Source organism: Sturnus vulgaris, chromosome 9 (genome assembly GCF_052056855.1).
Source record: "Sturnus vulgaris isolate bStuVul1 chromosome 9, bStuVul1.hap1, whole genome shotgun sequence".
In the NCBI taxonomy this organism is placed as follows: Eukaryota; Metazoa; Chordata; class Aves; order Passeriformes; family Sturnidae; genus Sturnus; species Sturnus vulgaris.
The window spans coordinates 24,222,565-24,242,470 of record NC_142251.1 but is presented as its reverse complement, the minus strand read 5'-3'; the positions used below and the strand labels follow the sequence as shown (position 1 = coordinate 24,242,470).

Sequence of the window (19,906 nt, the reverse complement as noted above, 5' to 3'; positions counted from 1 at the left end):
GCAGTGCACCAATTCAGATAATTAAATGAGCAGAAAATAATTCCTCCAATAAAGGTGAACCTTTTATTGCTCCACAGGATCTCCCATCCCTCACAGGAATCAGAAAAGGCACCTAGAGAGGTGTTTTTACACTCACCATGTTGTTATTCCTACCCTTTTACCCGAGCATCACTTCAGCTGGTTGCATGTCCTTCTGCTTTCCTGGAGATCAGAGAGCCTTCCATGCTCCCGTGGGAAGTCTGTAAGAGCCAGCTGAGGGCACACACACAGCTCAGAGTTCTGTTTGGTCCTTTGGATTAAAACCCCAGTCTTTGCTGCTCAGGGGCTCGGGTTTCCCCATCAGCAGTACTCAGAAGTCACCTCCCCAGCCTCCCTCCCACTACTGGAGTTATGTAATTTGCTAGGGAAGTTTTGGTAAAGGCACAAGGGCTGAGTCTTGCTGATAAATTTTAAGCTCTTACAAAATACACATCACATTGCTGGTAGATGGGGCAAAGTACTTCCAAAAATGCTTTAAAATCATGTGTGGAGCAGCCAGCTCCAAACTGTGAGTCAGCAGCAGGTCAGAATCCTGCTGTCACCCCGTGCTCATCTTGGCCCTGTGCTCCAGAGCCAGTTGTGCTTCACTGGCCCTAAAGCACCAGGAGAGAATGATATTGGGCTGAGCCCTGGGGATATGGGGCAGCATGGGCACTGCCCCAGCAATCTCATCCATGGGCAGCTCCATGTGCCCTTAGCAGCAGAACTCCACACTGGGACAACACAGTGGGGTCGGGAAGGACCAAGGGTTTCCCAGGCGGGTCCTTGGGCTCTACTTCACCTCCTCACTTAGGCAGACAGGGGAGCCCCAGCCCAGCTGTGCCTGCCAGGAATTGTCTGCAGGAAGGAATCGCTTAGCGCTGAGACTGCGCTTTGCAGGGCACCAAGGACTCGGCCCAGCGCTCGTCCTGCGGTTTTGCAACCTGAAATTCGACCTAATGAATCACCCAGCTGACAAAATCCGTGGGTTTTAATGTAAAAACCGGAAGATCACATCCCGAAATAGGCGAGGAGCGGCTGCCCGAGAGGAGCAGGGATGCACCCCATGGACACCCGCAGTGTCAGAGCAGCCTCAGCCCCACTTCCCCATCCCGGGGCTGATGATGCGGGTGAGGCCACTTCCTGCCAGGTCTGTGACAGCGGCGGGGGACAGGCAGAAGTAGCGGCAGAAGGGAGCCAGAGAGGCCGAGCTGCGCCACAAGGAAGGACAGCGAGAGGGGCGAGGCCCGCGGCTCCGGGATCCCCCATCCCAGCCCCAGCGCGCCATGTCCCTGGTGGAGACGATCCGGCTGTGGCAGGAAGGAGTGTGTGCAGCGGACAGGAAGGAGTGGAGTGCTGCCCTGGATGCCTTCACGGCCGTGCAGAACCCCCCTGCCAAAATCTGCTTTAACATCGGCTGCATCCAGCTGGTCCTGGGGAAGCTGGCAGAGGCGGAGGAGGTAAGGGACAGCCGCTAGGGCCGCTCATCCTCTCACCTCCGCGACTTGGCCAGATATAGGGACATGGTGAGGAAGGAAGGAAGGAATTAAAAGGATCACGGTCTAAAGGATGGATTCGAAGCCTTTTAAAGCGGTGAGGACGTGGGACAGCCCTAGGCTGCCAAATCTATTCTGCCAGTGAATCAGAGGGGAGGCAGCAGCAGTGATACACGGGTCACTGTTCACTCCCTCTCTCCCGGAGGTGACCATGCTGGCAGATGGCTCCGGCTCAAAAAATCCCTGGAGCCTGGTACAGGCTCTCCCTCACCCAATGCCCAGTGCTGCAGGGAGACAGCCCACAGAGCTGAGCTTGGCTAAGGCAGGACAGGTACAATTGCTCTACGCCCTCAGTTTTTTTATGATGTCCCCTTTTTACCCCCCTTTTCCCCCACTCCTTCCTGTGCAGGCGTTCACCCGGAGCATTGGCTGTGACAAGCACCTGGCAGTGGCTTATTTCCAGCGGGGGACTGTGTTTTACCGGAGGCAGAAGTGAGTGGAAGGGTTTCAAGTTTCATTTTTGCCGCTTACAGAGATGCCAGCCTTCATGCGAGGATGACCCCAGGCAGGTTGGTGCCCCAGAGCCCAGACTGAAACCCCTCGAGGTCAAACAGGCTCCTAGTCTTCAGCAATGCAGTCCTGGGATTAACATGAGCCTCAGAACCTCTCTCCTTCCTTGGAGTGTCTGAAACACGGCAAGGATAGAGGGGAGACCCAACTGAACTCGCCAAGTCTGAGTACAGGCTTAGAGGCAGGCAGGTTGCCACCACGAGCTGGTGACACCTTCATCCTCTGCTCCACAGCCATGGAAAGGCCATTGAGGATTTCAAAGAGGCGCTGGCCCAGCTGCGAGGCAACCAACTCATCGACTACAAAATCCTGGGGCTGCGCTACCGGCTCTTTGCCTGCGAGGTGAGACACACCTGGCCACCAGTTTTGATCCCAAAGGTCTGATCTCCAGCATGAGAAATCCAAAGAGGAGACAGCCAGCCTCTCTTTGTACCTTGAAAAAAACAAGCAAGTGGGTGCAGTGCCACTATCCCACTGTCCTTTCCTTTCCTGCCCTCCTGGCAGCAGTCTGGCTGCTCCAAGAGCTCTTTCCCTTGTTCCCTTCCCTCCAGCAGATTCTCTACAATATTGCACTGGTGTATGCCACAACAGAGAACTGGGAGAAGGCTGAGGAGCACCTGAGCCTGGCCATAAGCATGAAGAGCGAGCCCCAGCACAACAAGATAGACAGGGCAATGGAAGCCATCCTGGTATGGAGGAGCAGGTCTCACAGCCCCACAGGGAGAGGGAGGGAAATGCCACTGACAGCACATCCACCTTCTAGCAGGATTAAAATGCCATGGCAATGGATATTGTAGAGGGACACAAGCCTGTGGGAAGAGCTTTGGGTCACTGGGGAGGCAGGGATGGGAAGATGGGATTCAATGGACCATACCAGGGCTGGGACTGGGCTGTCATGGTAGTGGTCCGGCTTTATGGAGCAGCCCCCAAGCCCAGAGCAGAAGGGACATTCATCAGTCCCTGCTCTTACCTCCAAAGTCTCCATGACTTCTCTGTGCTACAGAAGCAGAAGCTCTGTGAGCTGGTGGCCATTCCTGCAGGGAAGCTGTTCAGGCCAAATGAGAAGCAAGTGGCTCAGCTGGAGAAGAAGGACTACCTAGGAAAGGCAATGGTAAGAAAGATCCATTCAGCCTGTGGGCTGAATAGAACTGTTGACTGCCTTCTCATCACCCCTCTGAGCTGCTGTCTGCTGCCTGGTAGGCAGCCAGAGACAGAGAGCTGGTCTCTGCCTCAGGGATCCCTCAGACATGGAAAGAGGGATGGCACACAGGGATCTCGTGGGAAACGGAGTCTGCAAGAACACAAGAGCTGAAAGCATGTTCCTGCTGAGCATGGCCTATTTCTAGTTTGCCTTCTTAGTAAGACATGAGGGATAGTCAGCAATGAGCTGGAAAGATCCCACTGGAGCTTCAACTCAAGCTAAGACACTTTCAGGGGTGAGGGAAAGGAGCTATTTAACATCTGACACCCACAACCAACCTCCAGTTCTTTCACTGCTCTGTTTGGAAAGGGCTTTTCAGCTCAGATAAGCAAGCAAGCTTTTCTCCTGTGAGTGTGCAAAATCCAGTCACTGGGATACCACCCCTGGTCTCAGGTCCTGGGAAGCAGCACTCGTCCAGAAAAGGAACCAGGCACTGAGGAATCAGACAGCCAAGAGGCAGGCAGCTCCTTGAGTGCCAGAAACACACCCAAAACCATGTATCAGCTTTCTGAATTACATTTGATGTCACCTGTAGGAGGTATTGGCTTGAGCTGGACACTTTGGGTCCCTTCAACATTTGTGATTAAAACAGAAAGGCAAACTTTTAGGTTGTAACGCCTCAAACCACAGAAACAGTCAGGCCAAGAGCAGAAAACTTCCAGAGCTGAGAGGGAAGCTTTGGTGCCATAGGCACTCAGCCTGTAGTTCAAGATACTTAGCCTAAAATCATAGCCCCCTCCTGAGCTTAAAGCACCCTGAGGGGCTTGGCTTGGCCAACAGCAAAGAAGGAGGAGGGTGGACATCAGAGGTCTGAGAGAGGTTTACAGGCACCAAGTCACTATTTGTCTTTGGCTCTAGGTGGTGGCATCTGTGGTGGACAAGGACGATTTTTCAGGATTCGCTCCCCTGCAGCCACAAGTAAGACTCTGTCAGTGAACAGCATGCTCAGTGCAGGATGACATGGGGTGGCTGTCATCCACAGTGGGGAGCAAACAGCACCCTGAGCTCTGTGCCACTGCCTGGGGAGGAGCTGGGCACTGCTTCCACGGATCAACTGCTCCCGCCAGCATCGGGAAGCTCATCCCAAACCCACCCACAGCGGTGGTTGAGGTGAAACTGGTTCCCTGCACGGGGAAATAGTGGGCGGGGTGACGGCTCTCTGCAGGGAGCTGTCTCTGACCCGCCCAAAGAATTCATTAGGGATCGTCTGCCTAAGCCTGAGTGGAGAAACAATGGCAGTTCTGCTCTCGCTGCCCTCCTGCCCATTCCAGAACTCCTTTGCATTTCCCATGCCATTTTCCAGATGATGTAGTGGCACCTTCCCATTCCTAAACGTGGCAAGAGCTTTTCCAGGAGGTTTTGGGGAGGATATGGGGAAGCACAGCACAGCACCGTTGCAGAAGATAAATTACAACCTTCTCAATGCAGACAGGTGTTAACAATCTAAATCCTCTGTGAACTGAAACTAAAATCAGGAGTGAAAAGAGGATTGTGCTTCTGAAAACCAACTGTATGTTGAAGAATGTGGAAACTGTTCCATAGAAGGAACAAAGCCAGGGATATTCCTCATGGCACCTAAGGCACCTGCATGTGGAGGAAGGAGCAGTGTTGGGGTGAGGGCAGGCATAGTAGAAAGCTGCAGGACATTTCTGCAAGGCAAACAAAATCCTCTGGATTACTGGTATTTTCCTTTTTGTCTTCCTGTTGGCAGGCCTCTGGTCCTCCACCCAGGCCCAAGACCCCCGAAGTCCTCAGGTAAGTTGGATGAAGGATGGATAACCCACACAGCCAGGCACAGCCCCATCCTGCACTCTCACAGCCAAGCATCCAGCTGGCACCCACAACTCGGGGAATGGGGAATGCAGAAACATGGAGGCAGAGGTCTGGATTCTCCCCACAATGTAAAACAACATTATTGCCAGCATTCCTAACCTGTCCACTGCTCCCACACCCAGGGCCTTCACAGGGCAGCCACACCGTGTCATGTTCGAGTTCATTCCTGAGACCGCTGAGGAGCTGCAGGTCCTGCCAGGAAACATTGTCTTTGTACTGAAGAAAGAGAAGGACAACTGGGCTACAGTGATGTTCAATGGAAAGGTATACCAGGAGTGTGCTGGACAGGAGGGACAGAAAGCAGATTATGGTTGGGGTTCTGCAGAGGTAGAAGCTTGCCAACAGTAATTAAATTTCTGACCGAAGTTTCTTATGTCCACTCTGGCTTAGGCCACAGGGTTCAATGAAATCCACCCACCCTGCAGAAACTAAAATTCAAGCCTCAGGAACCCTCCTGGATGCAGGGGAGGGTGAGGACATATCCAGTTGTGTCCTCCAGCAGTGGGTTGCCTTCTTGCCAAGCAATCACTACTCCTCTTTCTTCCCCCTGCAGAAAGGGATCGTCCCCTGCAACTTCCTCGAGCCTGTGGAGCTCCAGAATAAGCTGCATATCCAGGTGAGGAGGCCCAGGAGGAAATGGTGTCCTGGGGAGGGCAGATCTCCACATATTCACCCAACACCTGCCTCCCAGTAGGACTCATATATGTGACTCTCTCCCCCTCATGATCCTGGGGGTTGGTTCTGGCTTATGGCCACCTTATCATAAGCCCAGGGATCTGCAAAATCCATGTTGGTGGTACCCTAGTGGTGGTGGGCAATGCTGGGGAGATAATGGATATAGCCAAGGCACCCGTCCTGAGTTCAAGACCCCAAACAGACTGCAGGAAAACATCAGGTTGGAGAGGGGCTGCACAAGGCAGCAGCACCCCAGCCCCTCAGTAAGGGTGGATTGACAGCACTATCTCTTCCCATGGCACAGGAAGAAAGCCCTGTGGAAGCTGAGATCCCTGACTCGCCCACCTCCACTGTGCCGGAGAAGCCGCGGCGGCTGGCACCAGGTCAGTGTGGGGAGCTGAAGGCATGGGGAGCACGGGGTGACATCACCCACAGCACGCTGAGATGCTGTGTCCTCACCCTTTGAGACCGGGACTAGGGTTCATCTCCATCTCATTCCTGGCCCCATTTGCAGTCAAGGACTGGGAGACATTAGAACAGGAGGCAGAGACAGTACTGCAGTGCTGAGGATGGAGTAAAAGTGTCCGTGGGGTCCCTGAGGAAAGCAAGTCCCTCTGTGCTCTTAATTAGCACAGTGACTAAGGAGAAAAAGGGCCTGGAGATAGGAATGGGGCAAGAACCAGCTTGGAGTAAAAGATTCCTTGTAGGCTTCTCCTTCAAGCAGGGCATCCATGATAGTTTCAGTGCTGCTGTGAGCTGAGCTAGGCTTTAAGGAGTTGTATGAAGGGGATTCCTGGCTGATGCTAGCCAGTGTCCCACGTCCCCAACCTCATGTCCCCAACAGAGCAGCCTTGTAGCAGTCCATGGGTAGAGATGACACAGAAGAAAGCTGTGGCTCATGGAATTAAGGACAAACACCTCATGGACACAACAGCCCAAATGATCACCTTCATGGCACCAAAAGCCATCTCAGATCTATTAGTGGAACCATGTTCAACAGTGTAGCTCAGGCTCTTCCTGGAATGAGTATAGCTGTGCCAAAACGTAAATCAGATCCTCATGAAGAGGCTTCACAAAGCTGCATGGAATCACCCTGCCTGGAGCCCGAATTTAGCTTTACAGCCCCACTGAAGGACAGGGATTGCCTTTGGTTTTCAGGGTGGACCTAATCAGAAGAGCAAAGACATTAAAACTGGCAGCTACATGTTTATCTTTTGTGACTCCACCCATGAAAGACATCCCACCCCTCCAAGAGGGAAGGCACAGAGCCAAAACCTCTCCTCAGTGATTGTGTCTAGATCTTACAGAAGAACCCCTGTGGCAGATGCTGTATCCATTCGAGGGACCACTGCTGGCTCCAGGGTTGGTTGGTGTTGCTGGAGATCATGATGGGCTGCAGGAGGTCTGGCTGTGTGTTTAGACAGCATTTATCCCATCCCACCTCCTGAGCCACCTTTTTCCTCCTCCCCAGACTATGTTCCTGCTACTGTGGCACAGCCAAGAGACACAGCAAAGGTAATGTCCTGTGAGCACAGACCCCGAGGTCCTGCTGTTCATACAAATCTGCATTTACCAGGAGACGTAGGGCTGCTTTTTGGGAATTCTCTTCCAGGCCCCAGGTGAGGGGGCCACTGGATGACTCTCATCTTAGTCAACCTGAGGCACTTGAGAAGGGAGAAACAGGAGAGAGCTTGGCTGGAATGCATAGAAGGTCGTGCTGGGAAGATAAATGGGAAAATACACCAATTCCAACTCAAAAAAAAAAAACAAAACCAAAAAACTAAAGGAGGGGTTTGGAGGGTGGACACATCTCCATTTGATCACCCCGAAGTCCCAATTTGCTTCCAAGTCCCTAACCTATTACTGAGCTCTCTCCTGGAAAAAGCTTAGGGCTGCCAACCAGCCAACATCCAAACACACCTCGAGGCAAAATCTAACTCAGGCAACCAGTTTGCACATCCCTGTGCTTGCCAAGCCACACAGGGTGACATCCCATTTCCTGCCTGCAGGAGGCTGAACCAACTGTTTCCAGCCCCCATGTCCTCAAGGTGCATTACAAGTTCACAGTTGCCCTGAGAGTCGATCGAGGCCTCTCCTACAGGGAGCTCCTGGAGCTGGTTTGCAAGAAGCTGGAGCTGCAGCCTGAGCACACGGAGCTGAGGTGAGGCACTGGCAGCCCCAAGGGGCCAGGGCTGTGTTCCAGGGCTCCTCACCTGCATCCCCTGCACACCAGGTACAAGCCTGTGGAGGGCCAGGAGCTGGTGACTCTGAGTGCAGAGAACGTGGAGGCGGCCTGGACCCAGAGCAAGGACAACTGCCTGACAGTCTGGTGCAATGGCACAGAGGTCAGTGACAGCTACAGGGGGCAGCCACCTCCTCTTCCCTCCTGCCTTTGTCTTCCTTGCCACAAACACGGGTTTGTGGCTTTCAACAGAACCCAGTGACCTCATGAAAGGAAGAGTAGCAAAGAGTGGAGAGAAGCAGCAGAGCTCATCTCTCTTGCCCTGGTAGAGAGAAAAAACCCCAATTGGTTGTGTCCTCACCAGCTTGTTTTCTGCCTAGGGAGAGGGGTTTGTGCCAGACAGCAAACCAGAGGAGTCACTGCAGGAGGCAACGCCGGGGGAGATGGGACCAACCCATGTTGTAGCTCAGTACAGTTATGAAGCCACCCAACCTGAAGACCTGGAGTTTCAGGCAGGAGACAAGATCCTCATTTTATCCAAAGGTAATTGTGCTCCTCCTGGGACAGGAGAGAAGAGGGAACCCCCAGCTCTGGTGAGAGGGAGGGTGGTGTGGCAGCAGCAGAGCCCCTCCAGCTCTGCCTTGGGATTCCCATCCACACGTCCCTGTTACACACGCTTCTTCCAACACATTTTCACCACTCCCGTTTCCACCGCACCCCTCCCAAACATCTAAGACAGGAGTTATACCTGTGCTATGTTTAAACTTCTTGATCACAGTGGATTCTTTTAAGGAGATGGCTCATTTGAGCTGCTATCTGCACAATGGGAGCAGGCTCTCAATCCCATTCCTTCCACCTGGAAGCTTTCTTCATCTATTTTTCTTTTTAAGGATACAATTTTCCATTAGTCATTCAATATTCATCCTTAGTGTTTCTATGGGAATTTAGGCTTAAATACCTCATTGAATCTCAGGAAGATCAATGAAGAATTAGATACACAGGGCATGTTCCCCATCTCATTTGAGCCTCTGAGTGAAATCAAGAGATCAGGAATAAGTTCTAAAGGCAAAACCCCCTTCTATTTTGCTATCTGTAGTAATGTCACTAATTTGTGGTGGCTAGCAGGCTTTGGCAGCAGTACACAATCAGTCCCCCATCTAACCTCTGACAGGTTAGATTTTCCACCATGCAATACTGATGAGCCCCCTCCACCCCAAAATCCTACCTTCCCCACCCTTCATTGCTGAGCTAAATGTTTCCCAGTACAAAGTTGGTTCTTACCTCATTTGGTTCCTCCATAGCAAAATTGCCAGAGCTCATAGGCTTTACTTAACCTAGGGTAGCAGAGGTTTGAGGGGGGGGGGGGGGGGGGATTGTTTTAGGGGCTTTATGTGAACATGAGAAACAGCTGACAAAACAGTTCAGATGTATCCTGAAGAGGACAGACCAAGGTCTCAGATAATTTCCTCACTCTCCACATTCACTTTGTTTCCACTCAAGACAGTTTCCAAGCCCCCACTCTCTATTTTGATCCAATTTCCCACCCCCATCTGATATTCCTTCTTATGTTACCACTTTACTCTCTTCCTCATTCCTCCCTTTCCTCCACATTCCACTCCCTGCTGGGTCTAGCTCAGCTCCAAGTCTTATCAGCAGGAACACCATAAAATGGTGATTGCAGGCCTGTCTGCAGCACATTATGCTCCTGCACATTCCTAGGGTCATAAGAACTGTGTCAATTTTCCCTTCCAGTGAATGAAGACTGGTTCGAAGGCAAGTGCAAGGGGAGGACTGGCATCTTCCCATCTGCATTTGTTCAACAGCCCAACACTGAACACCCAGAGAAGTGATTTCAGAAGAGCTTGAAGTTGTGGAGAGAAACTAAGAATTCAACTATTCCCATTATGTAGTCTGCATATTAATCTCTGCATCTGAAAATGAACTTTAAATGTTATTACTACTTGTATTAAAAGCTTTATATTTTCTCTTACCTTTTGCGTTGTTCTCTTAAACAGGAACTTGTTAAGAAGTTGCTAATTCATGTTAGGAATACATTCATTCCTAAATCCTATGCTTGCCAAGAGGCTTGCTATGTTCCCCCATCCTTAAAAAAGCTTTTATACAGACATGCCAGAAGCTGGGAACACCCACAAGAGGGTGGTGCAACCTGCATTTACAGCCCTGCCAGCAGATCCCAAAGGGTGAGTGAGTTCAGGAAGCTATAGACCAGGAAAGCACTTGCTTCCTTAAAACATTAGTCCCAACCATGATCTTAGAAGACACCACATAGCCTCACCCTGCCCCAACTCACAATTCAAATTCACAGGGACTTTAAAAACTCCCACCAGTAAAAGCAGACACATTTTCTTCAGCACTGGGACCTGTGCTTCAAAGTTTTTCCTGATCAGTCAGAAGATACAGGAACTTAGAAGACACAGCCTGGAATCCCAGAGCTTTACTCCAAGGGTGCTAAGGGGGCAGGGGCTTCCCCACTCTGGATTCTATCACCCAAGTCCAGAAAACCCCACTGCCCCATTAACCTAAATATCACATTTCTTTTTAAAGGAACTTATTCGGGAGACAACAAACACCTGTAATTTCAAAACCAGAACATCAGCTCTGGAGTTTACTGTGACATACACAACTGGAAGCATGGAAACAGTGAACACCCTAGTGTCAGCAGGCAAGTCATTGGCAGCAGGATCTGTGCCCTCCATCTGCACACTGCACATGCTGTACCAGGATGAGTCTGCAACTAGGGAGGAGCTTTGCAAGCTGCTCCCATCCTACATATTTAGTTTAGTATGTAAAACATACTACACAGCCAGCACAAAACCACAACCAAATTATCTGTACCAAGCCCAACCCAGAATCACTGTGATTTATTTAGGGCTCTTTCAAATAAGAAATCAACTTCAAACATTTTTCTGGCTTCTCCAGAAACGTAATGCATTTTTAAAGGCCTGAAGCCAAGTCACACAGGAAATAAATGCTACACACAGAGACCTGGATGGAGAGAACATGGTTTAATTAAAGGCAAAGCTGATTTCGGCAGCTGCAGTTCTTGCACAGACAGACAGAAAACACAAAAAAAGCTTACAACACAAACCAGTTTCTGTTGGGGGCCCCTTCCCTGGCTCCTCCAGGTGCTGGAGGGCAGGCGGGGTCAGACGCATTCCCGAGGCCGGGTGCTCATGCACAAGTGGAACGGTGCAGCTGGGACCTGGCACGGCCGGGAGTGAGATGGTGTTCCTGGTTAGCTCGTCTGGGGTGCAAGAGTCAGTGACGGTGCAAACACGGGAATGTCGCAGCTGCCTGGGCGCACAGCTTGGACACACAGCGGGAGGGCTGGAGGGGACACACAGGGTGGGCTGGATTACCACCAGGTGGGAACTTCACTTTTTGGACTTGTTAAAGGAAATACAGCTTTGAAATGCAACACAGAACAGTGATGTTGCTAAGGTGGAGCTCGTAGTGAGCTTCTCGTACCCCCGAGGGTATTGGGTCTCCTCCGCCTTCCCTTTTTGTATTCTCTGGGACTGCCCAGACTCCAGCGTCACTTCGGCTCCTGCATGTGCTTTGTTCTGCAGCTGAATTCTAGTCCAGAGATCCTGAATCATCACACAAACCCCTACTGCTAAAAACAGCAAATGGACATTGAGTCTGTTTCTGTAACTTCCCTGGGAAATCTAACAAAAACGCTGTCCTTTTCTTTAACAAAACTTCCAGTCTTCCTTCCCCCTAATAAATAGCAAATAAAACATTTTTTTTTTTTCCTTTTCCCTTCTGCACCTTTTCATCTGTGAACAGCACTGTGCTGTTTCCGTGTGTCCATGGGTGCCTTGAATTTGTTTCTGGCACTGAAAGCCTGGGGCTGCAGCTGGGACAGGTTTCTGCAGAGCTGACCTGTTCCTCACCGGGCGTGCGGATGCCCCATGCTGTCTGGGCTGGCTGTTGGATTCAACCAGCCCTCCTGGACCCCTGATTATTTTCTGCCATGGTAATGAAACTACGAGCGTTTAGCGAAGATGGGAGGATGGAAAGAGAAAAAACAAAACCAAATCAAACAAAACAAAACAAAAAAAAACAAAACAAGAAACAAACAAAAAAAAAACCAGTGAAAGCTTTCTACCTACCTATTAAAATGAGTCAGGCTGTGAATGCACAGACTAGCCTGCCCTTTGTGGGGCTAGCCACTATGCTACAGTAAAATGTACAGGAATCACACATTAATTTAAAACCCCGTAGCAGTTAACTTGCTTTTCAACATAGTGCTGCAATGCCCCATGTCACCCCTTATAGCTCAAACACCTACTGAGAGAAGGGCATTTCATGCTGGAGTCTCTAACCCACCCAAAGCCTCTGGGTGAAGTGTGCCAAGTGCAAGACTCTCTTTCATGAAACTCCTTTGCTAGTCCAGGATACAGAGCCCCACCTCATCACCACCCACTGTGACCGGAGCAGCAACTGGGGCTTTCATTGCTACACACTGACTATGAAGCACGTCTGTGTACAGAATTCAGTGTGATCTTACTACTGAGATAGTAATAAAGATGTTTAGGAGTAATTTCAACTACATTCTCAGTCAGCGAAGCAATCATTAATGGATTCCTATTGTATCTCCCCAAAGAGAGGAAAAGGATTGAGAAGTTCTCATTGGCTTCTCCCATCTGCCCTTTGCTCTCAGCTTTTACTTCCCATGTGGCTGGGGACATGCACAATGGAGAAGGTGAGAGGCGGTGATATTGGGTTACTGAGTGAGCCAAACAGCAGTTCCTCTCTCCCTCCGAAGGGCCTGGGGGATGGGAGAGTTCCTGATGTTGTTTGCTTGCACTGCAGACGTTTTGTGCACACTCAGTGGGTTGGTGGAGCACTTACGCCCTCCTGACAGCAAGGAACAGAAGAGAGGGCTGCCACCTGCACAGGACTGTGTGTGCCAGTCCCACAGACCCAACATGCCATGGTTTATGGAGCCATCATTGTAAGGGTTGCCTCCTCTGTCTCAATGCGGCGGATTCATGGCGCCTTGTCCACGCTGCTGCTTCTGCTTCTGCTGCATCAACAGCTGCTCCAGGGCTGAGGGGCCGGGGTGCATCATGGAACTGGACCAGATGGACTAAAAACAAACAGCCAACACTAGCACCTCTTTGCATTACACAGCCCTTCTGCCAGATGGGAAAACAGACACCGTGTTCTATATTCTCCCTCTTTATCACTCATACCTGGCTTATCAGGAAAGTTAACCAGACTTCAAAGAAGACCTTCTAAAAAGAGGCCCCCTGGAAGAATTTTATCCTCCTCCAGAACCCTCGTTACCATAAAAACTCATCCCACATTAACTATTACTAATTTTAGACTAGTCAAAGCAAATGTTATAATTTCTTCCAGTTCTGCGAGCCTGGGCTTGCTCCACAAAATCTCAAAACCAGCAAGAACTGGAAATTTGTGACATCTTCCTGCATTGGTGACACCTCCCACATTGCAGGAAAAACTTTGGGCTTCTGGCACTGAACTCCAATGCTTCCAATAGGCTAATGCCCATCGTTCAGCCTGCAGACCTGTCCTTGAGCACAGCCTCAGCCAAACCCACCTTCAGGCTCTCCATAAGCACAGCTGATGAGTCCTCCATGGCAGGAGGGCCTTGGACTGCCCAGGTCCCACTGGGAGTACTGGACTGGTGCCAGCTGCTCTCCGAAGAGGACGACGTTGTTGGGAGATAGTCCAGACCAAACCCTCCCATTGCTAAAATGGCAAAAAGACAAGTTCAAAGTGACATGGCAAAACCAGTGCAGAACAAACATCATCAGATGAGGGTGTCTGACAGCTCCATGCTAACCTGGAACCCAGCACTTACCTGGCTTATCTGTTTTCCAGCGGTCTGCGACTCTCCGGTCTCTGTTGTCTGGAGTCCCAATGGGTCCAAAGTTGGAGAAAGGAACAGAATTGTGGTTATGGGTTGGAGGGGAGCTTGGCAAGCTGCTGGGGTTGGAGGAGTGAGGAGACTGGCTGGCTGGTGTTGAATGATCTAGGGGTTACAAGGGAAGAGGAAAAAAGGTCAGCAGAGACAGTGGGAGCCTCCCAGATTTAAATTTCTTAATGCTGCTGCAAATTCTGCCATCATCCCGTTTGCTACAATTCCCTCCATTACATGAGTGTAATGCAAATTCCTAAATTCTGAGTGAAAAATTTACAAGAACAGAATGACTGTGTTTAATGCTTACTGAAAAACAAAACCCAGGAAACCTCATGAGGGCTGGCTAGGCAAAGCCAGTTTTCCCCATGTCTCCTGAAGAACTTGTCTCAAAGTAAGAGAGTAATTGTCTCCAAGCTTGGAAAACCAATAGAAAAATTAAATTAGACCTTGAGGAGTTTGCAAGTTTACAACTTCAACTCCCAAGTCTGATAATGTTTTACACTTATATGAGTCTTCAAACAATTCAGACCAGAACCTAATAGTGAGCAAAAGAGAAGAGGGAGCATGAAGCAAGCTGTCCACAGGCCAAACAGAACAAATGAAGAGGTGAAGGGAGAGGGAGTTGAAGCCCTGTGAGCCAAAAATCTTGCTAGCATAAAAGCACTTTGCAACTCCCTCCATTTCACCCACAACGGCTTTTCTTGGTTGGTTGCAAAAGTCCCACCAAACATCTCACCCAGATGTTATTTAAAATCCACTTAATTCTTAGATTCAACTAATTACTGTCTCACACCCTTCTGGATTTTTAGTGAGAATAAAATTATTACATAATACTTATGTTTTATGCCTTTAAGATAATTACTAACAAAGAAGCTGGTTTGCTTTATGGGCTGTTTAACAGTAAAAAACCAAGCACAACAAAACTCACTACTGTTGTATTTTCCTCCACTCTTCCCTCATACAGTTTCTTTTTCAAATATCTGCATTATGAAATCCAGTTCCTCCTGCTTTTCCCAAAAAAAGCAACACAAAGTATATGGATGTCTGAGTTAAAGCACTACTCCCAAATGGCTGTCAGGAAACGAAGTTAAAGAGATTTATCACCTCCTACATTTATCCTGTTCAACTACTTAAATTAAAATCCAGGTTCTTACACTGTATTAATTACAGAATCCCTTCTTATTTCTGAAGATATATGAAGTAAAACAGAAACCTTCAGAGACCTTGTCAAGCAAGTTTGGGTTAGGTTTTTTTTTTTTTTTTTAGTTACAGGTTACATATAACTTGCTGTTGGTTTAGAATTAATTCAAATCCTCTTAAATCACTAGACACAAGAAATGCCGTACCAGGATTACCTGAGCTGGCTGGAAGGGATGGAGACCACGGAGTCCCTTCAAAGAGAGAATAGAGTGAAGTCTCCTGATGGGCAACTGAAGGGGTGACTTCTGTTTTTGTGCTGGTATTCATGTTTTTTCCATACACCTCATTGAACATGCTGTTGTTTGGATATCTTTCCTGAAAAACAACAAACAATATAAGAGCTTATGTGTCAGACTTATTTCAAACACTGAGACTGTACAAAGGAAACAATTATAGCTCAAAATATTTCCTAATTCCTTTTTCACTTCCCAGCCCCATCTTCTCTGACCATTTAATTTAAGTCCATCACATTCTGAATCAGGACAGATTTCTCCTGGCTGGACTGCAAAGTCTTCACAAAATCTTCAGATTCCCAGTACTCAGAAAAGTTGTATCAACATCCTGCTCAATTCTCTGGCAGAGAACATTGCTCTGGAAATAAAAACCTACACACCACAGCACCCTGAGATGGCACCTTTTCAGTTAATTTCATGACTTCACTGAGAGCAAAGGGCTCATGAACTCACCAAGATTCAAGAGTACATCTACAGAGATATAGCTAAGATGAATTTGGGAAGAAAACTGATAAAGGCCAAGATTAAGTTGATATAAAGTGAAATTACATATCCATGTGGATTTCTTTCAGGTTTTCCACTGGCTTAACCACAAGCTGAAACAGCAAAAGGTGTTGGACTCTGGTTCTCACTTACCTGATTTAGAGAAAAGCCACTGAGGGACAGGAAAGATGATGACTGAGACATCAATTCTGATGGTTTTTCCAGCAGAGACTTCTTCAGAAACCAAAAAGGGGAAAAGCACAGTTAGTGCTCAGTGTAGGGACCAGGAGGAAAGCGTGTAACCAGAAACAGCCAAAGTGCTTTTGGCCACATTTACAACTTGTTTTGCATTTCAGCTCCAGCACCTTGGAGGACAGGGGAAGCAAGCTAACAAGTGCAAAAAATCAGTAGTTTTCCTACTACCTGTAATTAATAATCTACAAATCAACCATGACAGCTGAGAGTCTCAGACAAACCCCACTGCCAGAACAGGTTTTCAAATGCCAAGTCTAATACTCTGATACGTCTAAAGGGGAGACTCCTGCCAAAAACACCTTAAGGTTGTGTAAAACCTTGTACAAGTGAGACAGGATCTATCCCACTGACACAAGGACTCCTTCACACAAGATCAGACTCTTGTGTGTGGCTGTTGACAGAGTATCTTTTCAGTTCTGAGAGCATGCTTGCTATAGACCTCCTTAGACAGCAAGAGCAGCTAATTGCTTTTTAAATTAGGTTTAGTAGTCCAAGGGTCATTTAGCACTCTCTCATTTCCATAATAAATTACTTGTAGAGAGGAAGGAAAAAAAACCAACCCAAATATTTAAAAGAGAGTTTCCAAAACTTCCTTTTTTTTACTTCCATGTAAAGATCTTATGGATTATAACCTTTTTTCCATCATCTAATGCCACCTCCCTCTCATACAGTTGTTATTTCCAGCATAATATTTCTTGTCTTTCAATTTGGTTCTTACTGTGATTAAGGAGTGAAAAACAGTGTCTTTGAAATTAGCCTATTCAGAGAAGAAATAGTTATCATTGACAGAAACCAAAGAAAAATTACTAAGTTTGGCTGGTAGACAATGAACATCACCAAATCTAGGATCTGGATCACCAAGACACAGAATTAGTAAAACCATAAATAAAAATGTGTGTGAACCAAAATAAAAGCTGTAGTCTTGTTATAAATAAACCCCCTCTTGCACTCTCACCAGCTCAGCATGTCAGATGTTTTAAAATTTATTATTCAAACCACAAAACCCAGAACTAGCATCCCTCTGTTTTTAACACAGTCACAGTACCTGGAATATATTTGCTTTCATCCTGTAACTTAAGACAAACAGCCTCATTTTCTTGGCAAGCAGCCCCTAGCTTGTTAGATTTTCAAAGTGACAGCTCATTACTTTGAAAGCACGTTTTAAAAGACAGACAAAATTCCCACTCTGCATGTCCACAAGGCTTGCACGAAGGCTTTCCTTCCATTTGTCAGCACACAGAATAGTAAGAGCTTCAAAGGAAGCTGTTAAAGCAGCAGCTATTAGTTTCTTAGCAAAGTTATCTAATGAGACAGAAATGAGTGCCTGTTTTGTGACTGGCTCCTTGGAATGGCAGGTAAAATAACTGAGGAAGAGACTTAATCAGAGATTTTGAGTAGTCACAAATAATTCTTTGTTACAGCTACTGATCTGAATGAGCATGATTTAATAAATATGCTTATAGCCATAGTAGAAAGGCATGCTGCCCTTTCAGAGACAATTAAAAAATTAAACAGTCCTGGACCCCCGTAGTGAACTATGAAAGTTTTAATACAAAACTGTAGGGGAAAAAACTCTCTGTCAAAAATGACTGTATTTCTGTAAGAGTTACCGTGTATTTATCCAGTTAATTGCTATTTTCTTCCAAAGCCCTCTTTCTCTTTTTTCAATCTCTTCTGCATTGAATAGGGCAACATCCCTCTGCCTCTATGGAATTTTTATATGCAGATTATAATCACAGAATCATATCACAGAATTGCAGAATAGCTTAGGTTGGAAGGGACCTTCAAATTCATCTCATTCCACCCCACTGCCCAGGGACACCTCCACTATCCCAGGCTGCTCCAAGCCCTTTCCAACCTGACCTTGGACACTTTCAGGGATGGGGGAGCCACAGCTTCTCCCCAACCTCACAGGGAAGAATTTTTTCCTAGTATCTCATCTAAACCTCTTCTCTGACAGTTTGAAGCTATTTCCCCTTGCCTGTCACTACACCTTGTTCTATGAGTCTCCACAGCCCCATCAGACCCTCCCCTGCCCTTTATTACTAAACCCATACAACTGCAGAAGAGCAAGTGCATTAAGTGATGCATCATGATGCATCAACACCTCTCCTGTGGACTGTACTTAAAAAAACACCAGTTATTCTGATTTCTGAACAAATTAGCGGGCCCAGATTCAGCCCAAAAGCTGTAGTTTTCAGCCCAAAACCAGCTCAAAGGTGAGGCAGGGAAGTGGACAGGAGGGATGGGGGAGAGAAAGGAATTTCACATTTCTTATAATTTCACAGAAGAAAGAGATGCCAATTAAGAGTGAGAAGCAGCAGTATTACATCAAATACATACAAAGAGGCTTCGTCCAGGAAGAGAGGCGAGAGGCCCCAGCAGAGCTGGGTAAAGATCAGGAGGATTAGAGAAAATCAGCTCTTCCTCCTCCTCCAAGGCAGCCAGACTCTTTAACAGGTCCGGAGGAAGCAGAGGGGAGCTCTTGGGGTCCTAGTGACAGAAATGAGCACAGTGAGACAAGAGAAGGCAGAAAGAACAGCCAGAGCAGGAGAGAGAGAACAGCAAGAGGCAGGCAGAAGGCAGCATGCAGAGGGCGAGGTGAGAAAGTGCTGAGGCACACATTGAGAGAACTCTGAGCAGAAACAACCACCAGCCACGTGGCCAAATGCTCACAGGGAGAGGAAAACACATAAAAGTGACAGCAGGGAGCTTTAATTAGCCAGGTGTGTGATTCCCCTTGCACCCATGCCACATACTGAACCTGCTTCCAAGTGCAAGGTCAACTAACAACGTCTTATAATCATTCTGCTATAGCTGACCTGGGTGTAATTTAGGTTTCAAGCAGAATTATGTTTTATCTTCTTTTCTCTGCCTGAGGAGTTTAAATCCCATGAGACTTACTTCTACTGGTAATAGCTGCTATGCCAATGCATAGCTGACCAGCCCCTGGGCCAGTAAAATCTGCTCACTGCTGGTCAGACTGGACATCTTTGCTTTTGTGAGGGATGCTTAAAGCATAAGCATCACAGGCATAACTTCTCTCTGTAGCACAATGTGTTGGCACCTTGGCAAGGTTTCCCTTTTAGGAATGAGGACAAAACTTTGACCCTGTCTCCATCTAAAAACCACAACCTGACATCAGGTAGGGGCAGACTCCTGTACATTGTCTGGCTTTTCTCTCGGAAGGATGAGCCAAGTGGTATCAGCTGACCTTCTCCATGTCCTGAGTGCATACATATACAGAGGCACACCCAACCAAAGGTTTAAAAGGCCTCTGTTTAAGCCTCCTTATAAACATCATCAAAAGCACTCACAGATGACTCCAGGGCTGTTAATAAATAACAGAGATCAGTAGGTTTATAAACAGCAACATGAAGCACGATTACATTAACAGAAGTATTCCATTACTGCAACCGGGAGCTAAGGAAGCCATTTAGCTCTCTCCGTGTGGTGCAGCCTCAGCCATTCAATTCACTATAGCACTGTTAGGAGTCCACCTAAAGCGTAATAATTCAACTGCAATGATTTGAGTGGCTTTTATGGTTTTCATCAGTTGCCGGACAAGAATCTTCCCCAAAACTACCAGCTGCCATGTTTCACAACCTGGCAGATACGGTGCAGAGGTGGATGTCACATTCACACTGAACAAGGCTTACATTTACTTGAAACCAAATCTTCAAGAGGCTGATCCTACACACAGCCTATTAAATGGGGAATTCATTACGTTTTGCTGGAACCCCAGTTAATAATGCTCAGGTCTCTTCTAAATAGGTACACATTGACCTACTTAGGACCACAGGACATTTCTGAAACAGGGAAACCAGAGCCTTAGTTTTGCCCAGT

The 19,906-nt window shown here is 47.9% G+C and overlaps 2 protein-coding genes across 6 annotated transcripts in view; one reads left to right on the top strand and one right to left on the bottom strand.

Annotated features, from left to right (window-relative positions):
• Positions 1 to 1,156: 1,156 nt before the first annotated feature.
• NCF2 (neutrophil cytosolic factor 2) lies at positions 1,157 to 10,044 on the top strand. Of its 2 annotated transcripts, none has more exons than XM_014886725.2 (15): positions 1,157 to 1,478; positions 1,924 to 2,006; positions 2,318 to 2,426; positions 2,639 to 2,773; positions 3,088 to 3,195; positions 4,144 to 4,203; positions 4,997 to 5,040; positions 5,241 to 5,382; positions 5,672 to 5,734; positions 6,098 to 6,176; positions 7,265 to 7,308; positions 7,803 to 7,954; positions 8,027 to 8,138; positions 8,356 to 8,518; positions 9,728 to 10,044. In XM_014886725.2, exons 1-15 carry the CDS (start codon positions 1,305 to 1,307, stop codon positions 9,823 to 9,825), a joined length of 1,566 nt encoding a protein of 521 aa, XP_014742211.1. In that variant the 5' UTR covers positions 1,157 to 1,304; the 3' UTR covers positions 9,826 to 10,044. The 2 variants fall into 2 exon arrangements, with proteins under 2 accessions (XP_014742211.1, XP_088026300.1); XM_088170174.1 differs by having other exon boundaries at positions 2,636 to 2,773.
• Positions 10,045 to 10,826: 782 nt separating this feature from the next.
• Positions 10,827 to 19,906, bottom strand: part of SMG7 (SMG7 nonsense mediated mRNA decay factor) — a 54,119-nt gene continuing 45,039 nt past the window's right edge. For 3 of the 4 annotated variants that reach the window (XM_088170170.1, XM_088170173.1, XM_088170171.1), the window contains 6 exons: positions 18,404 to 18,553; positions 15,959 to 16,039; positions 15,245 to 15,404; positions 13,830 to 14,000; positions 13,566 to 13,717; positions 10,827 to 13,091 (listed from right to left, as the gene is read on the bottom strand). In XM_088170170.1, coding sequence (XP_088026296.1) covers positions 12,978 to 13,091; positions 13,566 to 13,717; positions 13,830 to 14,000; positions 15,245 to 15,404; positions 15,959 to 16,039; positions 18,404 to 18,553 — 828 coding nt within the window. In that variant the 3' untranslated portion in view covers positions 10,827 to 12,977. The remainder of the gene's footprint in view (positions 13,092 to 13,565; positions 13,718 to 13,829; positions 14,001 to 15,244; positions 15,405 to 15,958; positions 16,040 to 18,403; positions 18,554 to 19,906) is intronic. The other variant, XM_014886721.2, reaches the window with a different exon arrangement.